Source organism: Sphaeramia orbicularis, unplaced genomic scaffold (genome assembly GCF_902148855.1).
Source record: "Sphaeramia orbicularis unplaced genomic scaffold, fSphaOr1.1, whole genome shotgun sequence".
NCBI classification, from domain to species: domain Eukaryota; kingdom Metazoa; phylum Chordata; class Actinopteri; order Kurtiformes; family Apogonidae; genus Sphaeramia; species Sphaeramia orbicularis.
Genome location: NW_021941461.1, coordinates 331,536 through 345,545, shown reverse-complemented (window position 1 = coordinate 345,545; position 14,010 = coordinate 331,536). Strand labels below are relative to the sequence as shown.

General features: G+C 42.4%; 1 protein-coding gene across 1 annotated transcript; it reads left to right on the top strand.

Annotated features, from left to right (window-relative positions):
* Positions 1-452: 452 nt before the first annotated feature.
* On the top strand, positions 453-13,793 carry LOC115415863 (protein NLRC3-like). Its single transcript, XM_030129526.1, has 8 exons — positions 453-979; positions 1,957-2,091; positions 2,214-2,295; positions 6,512-6,713; positions 7,251-9,051; positions 10,555-10,728; positions 10,822-10,868; positions 12,864-13,793. Exons 1-8 carry the CDS (start codon positions 906-908, stop codon positions 13,409-13,411), a joined length of 3,063 nt encoding a protein of 1,020 aa, XP_029985386.1. The 5' UTR covers positions 453-905; the 3' UTR covers positions 13,412-13,793.
* The last annotated feature ends 217 nt before the right edge of the window (positions 13,794-14,010 follow it).

The window sequence follows — 14,010 nt, the reverse complement described above, 5'->3', positions numbered from 1 at the left end:
AATGACGCTGAACTGGTCCTGGGTCAGCTCCTCTGGGAGCTTTAAATAAAGGTTCAGTGTTTCCCCTCTGCTGTCTCCCTCTAGTGGACACTCAGTAGAATGACAGAGTTGGACACGTGCTTCTTCAGACTCAGCATGACATCACTCAGGTGTTTATGAAGTTATGAGGATGTGGTTTGTGTTCAAATCCAACAGACGCAGACTGAGCAGACTCTACTGCACAGACGGACGGAGGTGGAACATCCAGAGAAAACCTGAACCTGAACCTGAACCTGAACCTGGACCTGAACCTGAACCTGAACCTGGACCTGAACCTGAACCTGGACCTGAACCTGGACCTGAACCTGAACCTGAACCTGGACCTGAACCTGAACCTGAACCTGGACCTGAACCTGAACCTGGACCTGAACCTGAACCTGAACCTGGACCTGAACCTGAACCTGAACCTGGACCTGGACCTGAACCTGAACCTGGACCTGGACCTGGACCTGGACCTGGACCTGGACCTGGACCTGGACCTGAACCTGGACCTGGACCTGAACCCAGACCACTGGACCCACATCCACATGTAGTGGGTTGGTGGATTTTCAGTCTGCTCCTCCAAACGTTGGCTTCTGCGTTCATCTGTGTTTGCAGAGTTTGTGTTTGGGTTAAAGCAGCGTCGGCAGACAGGCTGTCGTTCGTTCTGCTCCTGTTGGTGTTCAAGGGTTAAAGTTCATGTGGTGTGAGTTTATCCTGGAGAAATGTGAGAGAACCAGTCGGACAGTTAAAGGCATTTAAACAGCCGCAGGATCATGTTATGGGCGTGGACATCAGTATGATGTGGTTGTTGTTGTTGTTGTTGTTGTTGTTGTTGTTGTTGTTGTTGTTGTTGTTGTTGTTGTTGTGAAGGTGGAGCTTCTGCCATGGATCAATATGAAGGTGTAGCCCCCCCATCGAAAAGCCCCCTGAGTGGAGAACCTGAGTCCAGACCTCTGAGGTGAGATGAATGTCTTTTTATTTTTTCTTCTAAATTTAGTGAATAAAAATAAATAAATAAATAAATAAATAAATAAATAAATAAATAAATAAATAAAAATTACATTTAAAAATTTTTTTTAAAAAATAACAAATAATAATAATAATAATAATAATAATAAAAAATAATATCTAAAATATTTTTAAAAATATAAAGAAAGAAAGAAAGAAAGAAAGAAAGAAAGAAAAAAGAAAGAAAGAAAGAAAAAAGAAAGAAAATAAAAAAGAAATAAAAAGTAACAAAATACAAAAATACAAAGAATACACATTTTAAAAAATAATTTAAAAAAAAAATAAATAATGTAAAAAAATTAAATAAATAAATAAATACATAAATAAATACATAAATAAAAACAGATGAATGTCTTTTACTGTCCACGATGGATCTCTGTGAATCCAAACACACATTATGCATCCAAAAGTATGTGGACACGTTGAATTCAGCCCCCACCCCACCCCCCACCCCCAAGTCTGTTTGTTTGTTAACATTTTTAAAAACAGAAACAACACAAAACCAAAACAGGACAAACAGAGCGATGATAATAATTACATGGACTCAACAGAATGAAAAATACAGTCCATACACTTCAACATGAACACACTGTAAAAAAAAAAAAAAGATGCTTTCCAAAAGTCATCAGATCCATGGAGCACAGGCCCATGAGCAGGGTCATCACAGCTGGGGAGGGACGCAAGCACTGGACCATCAGCAAAGACCATGATGATGATGATGATGATGATGATGCTCCTGTTTGTAGTTGTGGGTTCAGTATTTTGGACTGTGGTTCCTCTGTGGTTCTCTGCTCCAGTGTCTGGGTTGGACTGCTGTTCTCTGGTTTGGGTTCCACAGGTGGACCCTGTACCTCTGCTTTGTTAAACTGAGGTCAGGATTCATCATTTCTCCTTAATCATTCGGTTTCTGCATGTTGTGTTTTTGAGGTCACAGACGAAGGTCAGATCATGGTCTACTGGATCTGAACCCAGACCCAGACCTGAACCCCAGTGTGTGTCCATGAGGAGCCATCAGTCCAAGTCCCTCAGTCCCACATTCACCAGACGCTTTGGTGAAGTCACGTCAGTACCAACACTATCACTGTTTACTGTGAGAAGAATACACCATTCTACCATGAAAACACTTTCCTCACATGGGGACGTTGCCATGGTGATGGTTTTCTGGTGACTGTCTTTCCATACAGATTCTGTTTGGATGATTTAGATGTGAAACATGGTCAGGATCAGAAGGATCAGCATCACAGAGACCTGGACGGCATTTTGAAGGTCTGAAAACACAGAAACACTACAACAGCAAACAAGCTGGTACATGCACCACCAGCAGAGGGTTTTTGGGTTTTTAAATCAGCCTTGGGTTTTGAAGATGAAAAAATGCATTTATTTATTTATTTCTTCTTCTTCTTCTTCTTCTTCTTCTTCTTATTATTATTATTATTATTATTATTATTATTAATTATTCCCCATGTGCTTGCAATGCAGTGCACAGGGGACTATTGTTCGTCATATTTTTTATTATTATTATTTTTATGTTTTATACAAAAACCTTGAAAAAAATGCGGCCCAGACCGTTGTAAATAGACCAACACATGTTATTACAAAAATGTGCGTGCTTCTCGGGAATAGTGTGCTGTGTTATTGGCTTGACATTCCAATGCACGGATTTTGTTAAAATTGCGAAAAACCAGTCAAATTTCTCCATCCGAAATTAATGAGGCCATTTTCAAGTGGCTACCATTCCCAAACAATTTGTGCTAAAAATATTCTGTCAACGCAGAAATGTTCAGCTTGGCTCAAAGATTATCTGTGTGGTCACGTGGTAACGATATCACTTATGGTTTTCGCACAATAATGCGGAAAAAAACCCCATTCATTTTCAATGGGAAAAACAAAAAAGTTGTCTGTTTTCTGACCACTACTGCTTTGCCATACTTTCACCTACAGACTTCATTTAAACTTTAAAATGCAGGCATTTTTGTCTTCTCTCCACAAATGTCTGTGGTATGAGGATGGGGTTTACGGTTTTCGACAGGTGAGTCTTCAAAAACCCCTGGGTTTAGTAAAAATCTGATCTGCTAGAGTGGGTGATGTCATCACCTAGAGTGGAGGAGCAGCCAAAATTCACCTGAAAATTTTCTGAATAACTCACCCTCCCGGCCAAACAATAAATAGGAGGAGAATGATCTTTTCCACAAATGTAGCCACGGTTCCTGGGCTTCAAGTGAACCCATGTTTGAAGACCTAGCTCTTTCTAAAGTGAAATGACAGGCACTAGTTTGGAGGCTCATCCCTTCTTTCCTCCATTAACTCTCCATTGTAGCGGATTCCTTCTTGTCTTGGTCAGTTAACTGTTTTTAAACTACCCTAACTCTGTCATTTTTCACAGTACAAGAAAAAAACCTATATCTGTGTGTTCCCCAGGTCTCTCTGAAGCTCACGGTCATTTCGGTTTTCACCTATCTTTTACGGTTTTCCTGTAATTAGCAGTTTTTCCGGACCTGTTCTGCTCCATTCTCAGCCTATTCCTGCTGCTCTGTGTGTCTCTCTCTCTCTGTGTGTGTCAGTGCAGCTCCGTTGCTGCGGTAACAGCCCCTCTGCTCTGTGTCCCAGGTGTGTCCAATAAACTGAATCAGTCTGTGAAATGACAGGCACTAGTTTCAGGGCAGGTCCCTCCTCAGCTCCTATTCACAGAAGTACAGATTACTGCTAAACGGATCGCTGTGTTCCTGATGAGATGACTGTTTTTACACTGACATAACTCCGTCATTTCTCACAGTACGGATAAAAAAAACACATCTGTGTGTTCCCAGGTCTGTCTGCTGCTCACCATTATGTTAGTTTTCACCTATCATTTACGGTTTCCCCATAATTAGCCTCTGTTTTGGAGCTGTTTCAGTGTTTCAGTCATAGATGAGCATGTTTGTGTCTGTGTCATCAGTGCCTACTCTGCTCGTTGTCATGGTAACAGCACATGTGGTCCGTGTGTCACAGCTGCAGACAATTAAGATAATTAAGGCTCCACTAAAAAAGACACACTAATACAGATACAGTACAATTAAAAATACATCCAAATAATAAATAATGAATGCAATAATAATAAATATAAAAACATATAAATATAATTCAGCTGAAAACTTCCCATAAATTCTCTGTATGAAATGAATGAGCTCACCTGGGATCACAGACACACACACACACACATGGAACTATTCAGTTAAAGGAGCCGACTGAAACACTGCTTTAACAGGACTGACACAGACTGTGGGAGGGGCTTCTCATCTGAATACAGGTCTACAGACAGTCTGTGCTGACGTCAGTCCACAAACACTGACACACACATTCACTACATCGCACAAGTCCACTGATCCAGCAAGAGGCAAGCACATGGGTTACATTTCCTTCAGGAAATGTATGGAAGTCTACTTATTATATATATATATATATATATATATATATATATATATGTATATATACATACATATATATACATATATATATGTGTGTATATATATTTTTTTAAATTTTTTATTTAATTTCTTATTTTTTTTCTTATTTTAAAAAAATTTAAAAAATAAATAAATAAGTAAAAAAAAAATTTGAAAAAACTTTCAAACCTTCATTTTTTTTTCCTTTTTTTCTTTTTCTTTTTCTTTCTTCTTTTTTCTTTTTTCTCTTTTTTCCTCTCTCTTCTTTTTTTTTTTTCTCTTTTTTTTGGGCTCAGCTGGCTGACAGGCAGCTGTCTGTACTGATAAGGCAGCAGCCAACACCAGCTGTACTCCCAGTCATCATTGCCCATTTTTCTGACACCTTTGCTTGTGTATCCTCTTTTATTTGGACATTTCACCAGGGAGTATCTCACACTACTGTTTTTTTTTTTTTTTTTCCCCTACTTGTCTTGTCCAGCGTTCTAACAGCAGAATGGTAGTCTGGTTCCTTTTGGTGCTGAACAAATTTGCTTTGCCAAGGGTAACTTCATAAAGTATATGAAGCGCCCTTTGATATTCTACTGTGTTTATTATGAGTTTTGTTGAACCACATTTCGATGCCGGACCTGACATGGGGGGTGGGGGTGGGGGGGTAGAAGAAGGGGAGAGAACAAGAGAGAAGAAGGTGGAGAAGACCCTCACAAGAAAGTATCAACAATACAAACAGCAACAAACCTTCTTCATTGTTGATAAAGTACAGTGTGTCAGTCTGCTCCTGCTGGGCCCTTCAGTGTTTTTTTGTCAGACATGTCATGTCTTCAGTGCTGTGCACTACAAAAGGTGTAGAGTCAAGGTCCAATTAGAGGTCAAAGGTCACCCAAATGGTCCAAATGCATATTTGATGGAACTCAGCTGTTCATGTGGGTTCTTCCAAATGTTGGGCTCAGGTTCTGTCCTCAGAACACATCTACTGACCACAAACAACTGACATTCAGTCAGACACATTCAACACAACGGTTTCCTCATGTATTCTGCACAGACATGAACACAGAACAGACGGCAGTTCCACAGGACTGACATTTACCTGAACCTGTCCTGTGGGTGCAGAGGGTAGACCTGGAGCCACAGACAGAAGGTCCTGGGTTCAGTTCAACACCAGTCCATGGGGGTGGGGCCTTTCTGTGTGCAGTTCACATGTTCTCCTGTGTCTGTGTGGGTTCTCTCTGGTCCTCTGGCTCCTCCCACCATCCAAACACATGCTCTGATAGGTTCATGGGTTCATCTAAATCGCCCATAGGTGTGAATGTGACAGTGTGTTTGTCTGTATATGTTCAGTCTGTGATGAACTGGTCACATGTCCAGGGTGAACCCTGCCTTCACCCATAAGCAACTGGGATAGACTCCGCCCCCGTGACCCTAGTGAGGATACAGCGGGTTCAGAAAATGAATGAATGAATGAATGAAGTGTTAGTGTTTCCCTCCTAAATGTGTGCTAGTGTTTCCTCCACACTAATGGCGGCAGATTCAAATGTTCTGTCCATGTTTTAGTCTTTAGTCTGTATGTGTCTTTAAAGGGCCAAAGGCCTGGGGGGTCCCACCAGGAAACCAGAGGGAACACAACTGAGGACAGATTTGATCAAATGTCAGAATGGTATAAATTTTTGAAAAAACTAGTCATTTTGGTGACCTTTGACCTCCAACATGACCTGGACATTAGACTGTTCCTAGTCCACAGTACTCTGACCATACAGTCTGGCACTGACAAGACCATGAACTGTCCCATCATGAACACATTTACACACTGAACTGCACAAAAGAGTGGAGAAGCTGGGAAAGTGGAGATTTTCAGAGTTAAAAAAGTAATTTTTGGGGTGGGGGGTTTGGATGAAAATTTCTAAAAAAAAATTCCACAGGAGTGCTTAGAACATCTGGTTGCATCAGAAAATCAGGGCTAATGTGGTATTTGATATTAAGACACCCCCCCCCAGTTGTAGATTCTATCATCATCATCTGTTGTGTTCCAAAGGTTTGGACTAACTTTCTGTCTTTCTCTTTGACAGCTGCTTGAACCAGTTGTGGTCAGTTTTGTCAAAAATGAGCTGGAGAGATTCCAGACAGTTCTAAAAACAGATGACCGAGAATTCTCATGGGATCCAGGAGAAAATGAGGAGCAGAGGAGGAGCAGAGAGGCTTTTCTGAAGTTCACCGTTCACTTCATGAGGATGATGAAGCAGAAGGAGTTGGCTGAGCTTCTCATGATGAGTAAGAGGACTTAAAAAAAAAAAAAAGAGGACTTTAATAACAGCAAAATAAGAATATGCAGATCATTTCACCAGATTCACTGCATGAAGATATGCACAGCTCTAACACTGCCATCCATCCACCCATCCACCCATCCATCCATCCATCGTTTTTTCCTTAATTCAAGCTTTTTTCTTTTTTTTTTTGCTTAATTCAATTCAAGACTGTGGAATTTTTGACTTTACACATTCATCCAACAGGCCAAATTGGAACCTTTGGCGGGCCGCATTTGGCCCCCGGGCCACATGTTTGAGACCCCTGGTTTAAAGTGTATTAGTTCCAGAACTCACACTGGGGGTAAGGTTAGCTCTATGTAGCGGGGCTAGAGCTGTTTCTGTGTCTCAAACTCAGGCACCAGCTCAGCCTGCTTCTTCCACCATGGAGGTGACCTTCCGTTTCCTCCCCCACAGTCCACCACAGACCACAGACCCTCCTGCAGGTGGATACCAGGGTAAATGTGAGCAGATTAGCCTTCACTTGATTCTGTTTTGTTTTCAGAGATGCTCAGTCCTGCGTGCCGATATAAGCTGAAGTGTAACCTGGTGAAGAAGTATGAGTGTGTGTCTGAGGGAGTCACAAAAGCAGGAAACCAAACCTTCCTGAAGCAGATCTACACAGAGCTCTGCATCACAGAGGGAGGGGCTACAGAGGTCATCCACGAACATGAGGTCACACATATCGAAGCAACATCTATGAAATATACAAAACCAGAAATATCCTTCAAATGTGAAGACATCTTTAAAACACCACCTAACAGAGATCAGCCAATCAGAACGGTGCTGACAAAGGGCGTGGCCGGCATCGGGAAAACAGTGTCCACACAGAAGTTCAGTCTGGACTGGGCTGAAGACAAAGCCAACCAGGACATCCACTTCATATTTCCATTCACCTTCAGAGAGCTGAATGTGCTGAAACAGAAGAAGTTCAGCTTGGTGGAACTGGTTCAGCACTTCTTCACTGAAACCACAGAAGCAGGAATCTGGATCTTTGAGGACCTCCACGTGGTGTTCATCTTAGACGGTCTGGATGAGTGTCGACCTCCTCTGGACTTCAACAACACTCAGATCCTGACTGATGTAACAGAGTCCAGCTCAGTGGATGTGCTGCTGATGAACCTCATCAGGGGGAACCTGCTTCCCTCTGCTCGCCTCTGGATAACCACACGACCTGCAGCAGCCAATCAGATCCCTGCTCAGTGGGTGGACATGGTGACAGAGGTCAGAGGGTTCACTGACCCACAGAAGGAGGAGTACTTCAGGAAGAGGTTCAGAAATAAAAAACAGACCAACACAATCATCTCCCACATCCAGAGGTCCCAAAGCGTCCACATCATGTGTCACATCCCAGTCTTCTGCTGGATCACTGCTACAGTTCTAGAGAATGTGTTGAAGACCACAGACAGAAGACAACTGCCCAAGACCCTGACTGAGATGTACATCCACTTCCTGGTGGTTCAGGCCAAACTGACGAATGTCAAGTATGATGGAAGATCTGAGACAGATCCACCCTGGAGTCCAGAGACCAGGAAGATGATTGAGTCTCTGGGAAAACTGGCCTTTGAGCAGCTGAAGAAAGGAAACCTGATCTTCTATGAATCCGACCTGACAGAGTGTGGCATCGATATCAGCTCAGCCTCAGTGTACTCAGGAGTGTTCACACAGGTCTTTATAGAGGAGAGAGGACTGTACCAGGACAAGATGTTCTGCTTCGTCCATCTGAGTGTCCAGGAGTTTCTGGCTGCTCTTCATGTCCATCAGACCTTCACCAACACAGGAGTCAATCTGCTGTCAGAAGAACAAACCACATCCTGGCCACCAGTCGTCATTAGAAAGGAGACCAAACTCTCACACTTCTACCAGACCGCTGTGGACAAGGCCTTCAAGAGTCCCAGTGGACACCTTGACTTGTTCCTCCGCTTTCTTCTGGGTCTTTCACTTCAGACCAATCAGAATCTTTTGCAAGGCTTGCTGATTCAGAGAAGGAACAAATCAAAAACCAACCAAAAGACAGCAAAGTATGTGAAGCAGATCATCAGGGACAACTCCTCTGAGAGAAGCATTAATCTGTTCCACTGTTTGAATGAGCTAAAAGATCATTCTCTGGAAGAAGAAATCCAACAGTACCTGAGATCAGGAAGTCTCTCCACAGATGAACTGTCTCCTGCTCAGTGGTCAGCTCTGGCCTTCATCTTACTGTCATCAGAAAAAGACCTGGAACTGTTTGACCTGAAGAAATACTCAGCTTCAGAGGAGGCTCTTCTGAAGCTGGTGCCAGTGATCAAAGCCTCCAACAAAACTGTGTAAGTGGACGATTCGTTGAATACAGGTTAACTGGGTCGGTCAATGATTGAACCATTTTCTTTTCTTCATTCATTCACATTTTTTGCTCAGGTTAAGTGGCTGTGACCTTTCGTGGAGAAGCTGTAAAGCTGTGTCTTCAGTTCTCAGATCCTCGTCCTCTAATCTGTGAGAGTTAGACCTGAGTAACAATGACCTACAGGATTTAGGGGTTAAGTGGCTTTCTTCTGGACTCAAGGATCCCCAGTGCAAGTTGAAAGTTCTCAGGTCAGAACTCATGTACTGTTAGTAATGGTAGCAAAGACAACCAAGGGGATGTAGGCTGAGGGGTTTATTATCAACACTAGCGGCATTGTACCTGTGGTGCCATTGTACGATGTGCAGGTAATAATTTGAGCCAACATGTGAGGCATGAAGGAAGAGCATGTATTTATCTGGCCTGTCAAGTATGATTAAATTCATCCAGCGGTAGTGAACTGCAGCCTTCACATTGTAGCATCGTCTGCTAGCAGTAGAAATTTCATGAACGGCAGCAGAACCACTTCCAAAAATGGAGTATGGCGGCAGAAGATGAAGAATTCAAAGTAGAGAGAGGCTAAAATCAGCCAGCATACCTCACAACATTTGAATACGGACATAAAATTGTGCCTAGTAGACAGTCAGGTCATGTTTGTATTCATTTGGTGAGTTTGGCGGCGATCAGGCCTGTGAAGGCTGAGGAGAACCTGTACAAACGCCCTCCTGTGATGGAACATCGATTGATCAGACACAGAACGTGCATTATATAGTAGGATAACAACAGATGGAGGACTGAGTACTTGTTTTCCTCAGCTCTGTCAGTTGTCATGACAGTCAACGTTTTATAATTCACCAAAGTGAAACACTACATAGTACTGAATTTAAAGGTGCAGGAGACTTTTGTGAGCAATTTTTCCTCAGATCTGTCAAACCTCAGTCATATCCTCAGTATCACAAATCTGTTCATCTGTCTGTCATTACTTGCCTGGATCTCTTGCATTACAGTGAACAGTTTCTTAGTGCCATCCACCAGAAACAAACCATGTGTTTCCAAATAGAGCCAGTAGGTCACTCGGGCATCTTTGGAATTTTGTCGTGATGTGCATTGTGGGAAACGGAGGCTTGCACAGCCGCCTGCAGCGGCAGCATTTCCGTGTCGTGTCTTTAGCAGCTGCTGCTGTCAGGTGGCTACGCGAGCCTCCGTTTCCCACAATGCACGTTGAGACAAAATTCCTCAGATACCTGAGTTCCCTCCCTGCTCTGAATGTAAACACATGTTTTGTTTTTGGTGGATGGAACTAAGAAACTGTTCACTGTAATGCAAGAGATTCAGGTGAGTAATGACAGACAGACGAACAGATTCATGATACTGAGGATATGACTGAGGTTTGACAGATCTGAGGAAAAATTGCACATGAAAGTCTCCCGCACCTTTAATGTTTTGACCTCTCACTATTATTTGACTCTGTTTTGTCCTTTATTTGCAGACTGTCAGGATGTCTGATCACAGAGGAAGGCTGTGCTTCTTTGGCTGATGCTCTGAGTTCCAATCCAACCCATCTCAGAGAACTTGACCTGAGCTACAACCATCCAGGAGAATCAGGAATAAGGTTACTGTCTTCTGGCCTGGAAAACCCACAGTGGACACTGGACACTTTCAAGTACGGAGACACGATGAAGAAGAATGATGGAGAGAAATGTTAAATGCCTTTGTTTTCGTAAACATTGAAAATATTGTCCTTTCTTTCCTGTAGCTTCAACAATTGTGGAAAGCTGCGGCTGAAACCTGGTGTAAGGAAGTGTGAGTAGAGTTCCTCTTCATGTTTATTTTTGCCGCATTTCCACTATGTGGTATCGGCTCGACTCGGCTCGGCCTTTTTGCGTTTCCATTACAAAAAAGGACCTGGAATCTGGTATCTGGTACTAGTTTTTTGGTATCACCTCCGCTGAGGTTCCAGGACTGGGGACCAGATACTAAAAGGTGACACTGTGTAAACACTGCAGACCACTGACTGGTCAGAGTTGTCTCTGTGACTCGCCCTTTTACAAAAACAGATGCAGTAGTTTACAGTAAATCTGTCGGTAGGTGAATCCACATGATGACAGTCTGTAAAACTACACCATGGTTTGTCCAGGAGGTTCAGATGGAAAAATTCAGCGTGAGTTTGACCAGACAACACGCAACAAGTGACTTTATCAGCAACTCTGAGCAGACGACACAGAAGTAACGCGCTGCATTGCTATGACGACCATGTACTGTAAAGTCGGTAGTATCCTGGAATAGAAATGGTTTCCAGGAATAGGACCTGGTACCAGAGTTGAGTCGAGTTGAGCCGAGTCGAGCCGATACCACATAGTGGAAACGCAGCATTTGGATTCTATCATCTCAATGCAAAAGGAGTATAAAACCATCAAACCCTTATATTTAGGCAACATATGAATTCAAGATATATAACATGTCAACATGTAGTTTCGGAACATGTTCATCTCACCAGCTGATATTGCAAAGGCACAGTGTCCGGTGTTGTCTTCATTGTCATTGTCTTTGTTAGCAATTTCTTCAAACATCTTCTCCGATGTAACGACTGGTTGGATTCATTTCTAATTTTGTTTCTTCTTTGGGACAATGTCAACAACACTTGTTCACAATTTGGAGAAATTTAGATTTTTGATGAATTTTTAAAATATTCTAACTGTTCCTTTCCTTGTCCTTGTCCATCTGTGGATGCTTTAGAACTTGTAAATGGTTCCAGATCTCAGTCTGGTTCCTATTGGTCACTGATAGAAGTCAGATATGGACTGTGATTGGATGAGCAGAGTTCTCCTCCAGTGAAAGTCCCACCCACTTCTATAGTTAGATTGATGTGCATCCAGAACCAGGACCGGAACACAGAACAGAACCAGGACCGGAACATAGAACAGAACCCAGACTGGAACACAGAACAGAACCAGGACTGGAACACAGAACAGAACCTGACAACTTCACACATTCAACTGGGATTTGATCCACATAGAACAGGACGCTGACGTACAGGGACATTGGAACTATTTTTGGTCTTGTGTCTTTTACAAATTACATTATCCACAAAAAGTGTCTGGTTTTTCTCACTCAATGTGAAAAATCAGTCTTTGATTTTCAACCTTGGGGTTGGGACCCCAAGTGAGGTCGCCTGGAATTTGTAGTAATTGATAAAAAAATTAAAACTTGCCAATAAAAATTTACATTATATAACTTAAATGTCGTCTAAAATTAACGTTTATTTGCAACATAGTATAGCAAACTATTACACGATCAAAAACAAATTAATTTTAGCCAAAAAAAAGTCTCTGTTTTGAATGTCTGGGGTCACCTGAAATTTCTAATAATTTATATATATATATATATATATATATATATATATATATATATATATATATATATATATTTTTTTTTTTTTTTTTTTTTTTTTTTTAACTAAAACTTACTAATAAAAATTTACATGATAGAATCTAAATGTTGTCTAAAATAACGTTTATTTGCAACATATTATGGCAAACTATTACATGATCAAAAACAAATTAATTTTAGCCAAAAAAATGTCTCCATTTTGAATGTCTGGGGTTGCCAGAAATTTGTGATGTTAAAATGGGGTCAGGAGCCAAAAAAGGTTGGAAACCACTGCTTTAAAGAAACTGGTTTGACCTTTTCCTAGATCATTGTCAATAACCAGATCTAGTTTGAAATGTGTTAAAGCTTGGGATTTTTCCTCTATGATTAATGTTTTTTCTTTTCTTTGCGGTTCCTTCTTTGTCCCAGTTGCCGTCGAACTCACTTTGGACACAAACACAGCGTACAGGAAACTCCGACTGTCCCACAACAACAGGAAGGTGGTCTCACAGCGACAGTATCAGCCATATTCGGACCATCCCGACAGGTTCGACTGCTTCCCTCAGCTGCTGTGTTCCACCGCTCTGACCGGTCGCTGTTACTGGGAGGTGGAGTGGGAAGGAGCCGTTCATATCGCCGTGACCTACCGAGGAATCCAAAGGAAGGGGAACGGGGCCGACTGCAGGTTTGGGATGAACGACCGCTTGTGGAGCCTGAGCTGCTCTAGCGGTGGTTACTCGGCCTGGCACAACAACAGAGTCACGTGTGTTCCGTCGTCCCTGCCGGCGTCCAACCGGGTGGCGGTCTACGTGGACTGTCCTGCAGGATCTGTGTCCTTCTACAGAGTCTCCTCTTATGAAGTGGTCCACCTCTACACCTTCAACACCACCTTCACAGAGCCGCTGTACGCTGGGTTTGGGATCGGCTTTGGGTTCGGTATGGGCTTGTCCGGGTCTCTGCTTCTATGTGAGCTCTAAGAGGTGAAAGAAGGGCGTTTCACACATACATTCACCCAATGCTCATGTTTCTGTTGTGTGATGAGAACTTCTGCTTGACATACCTGTGGAATAATGGTGTAAAACCCCAGAAAGATTAGGTGAATCAGTATGCGAACAATGTCGTTAAGAGATCGTAAGATGTTTCCACCATTCACAGTTTTTCCTTCATCTGTGAATTCCAACCAACTCCTGTGTATCTTAAATAAGACGTGGTTGATGTGGCTTTACTCACTCTACTGTCCATCCATCCATCCATCCTGTCATGTCTGCTCCCAGACTGTGTCTGTCTTTTCTGTTTTGTCTGTCATTTCCTGTTTTATTTTGTTAAGTTTCCCTCTTGTGTCATGTCTGGTGTCTTTACTTCCCCTCCTTGATTGTTTCACCTGCTCCTGATTACCTGACTCCTCCCTGATTACCTCCACCTGTGTCCTATTGTCTTCCCTCCCTCTTGTGTATTTAAACCCTGTGTCTTCCCCTGTTCCTTTGCCAGTTTGTGTTCTACCTTTGTGTGCTCACTTACCAGCGTTTTTGGATACCTGTCAGTCTGTCTGCCCGTTTTGACCCGTTTTGCCTTCCGA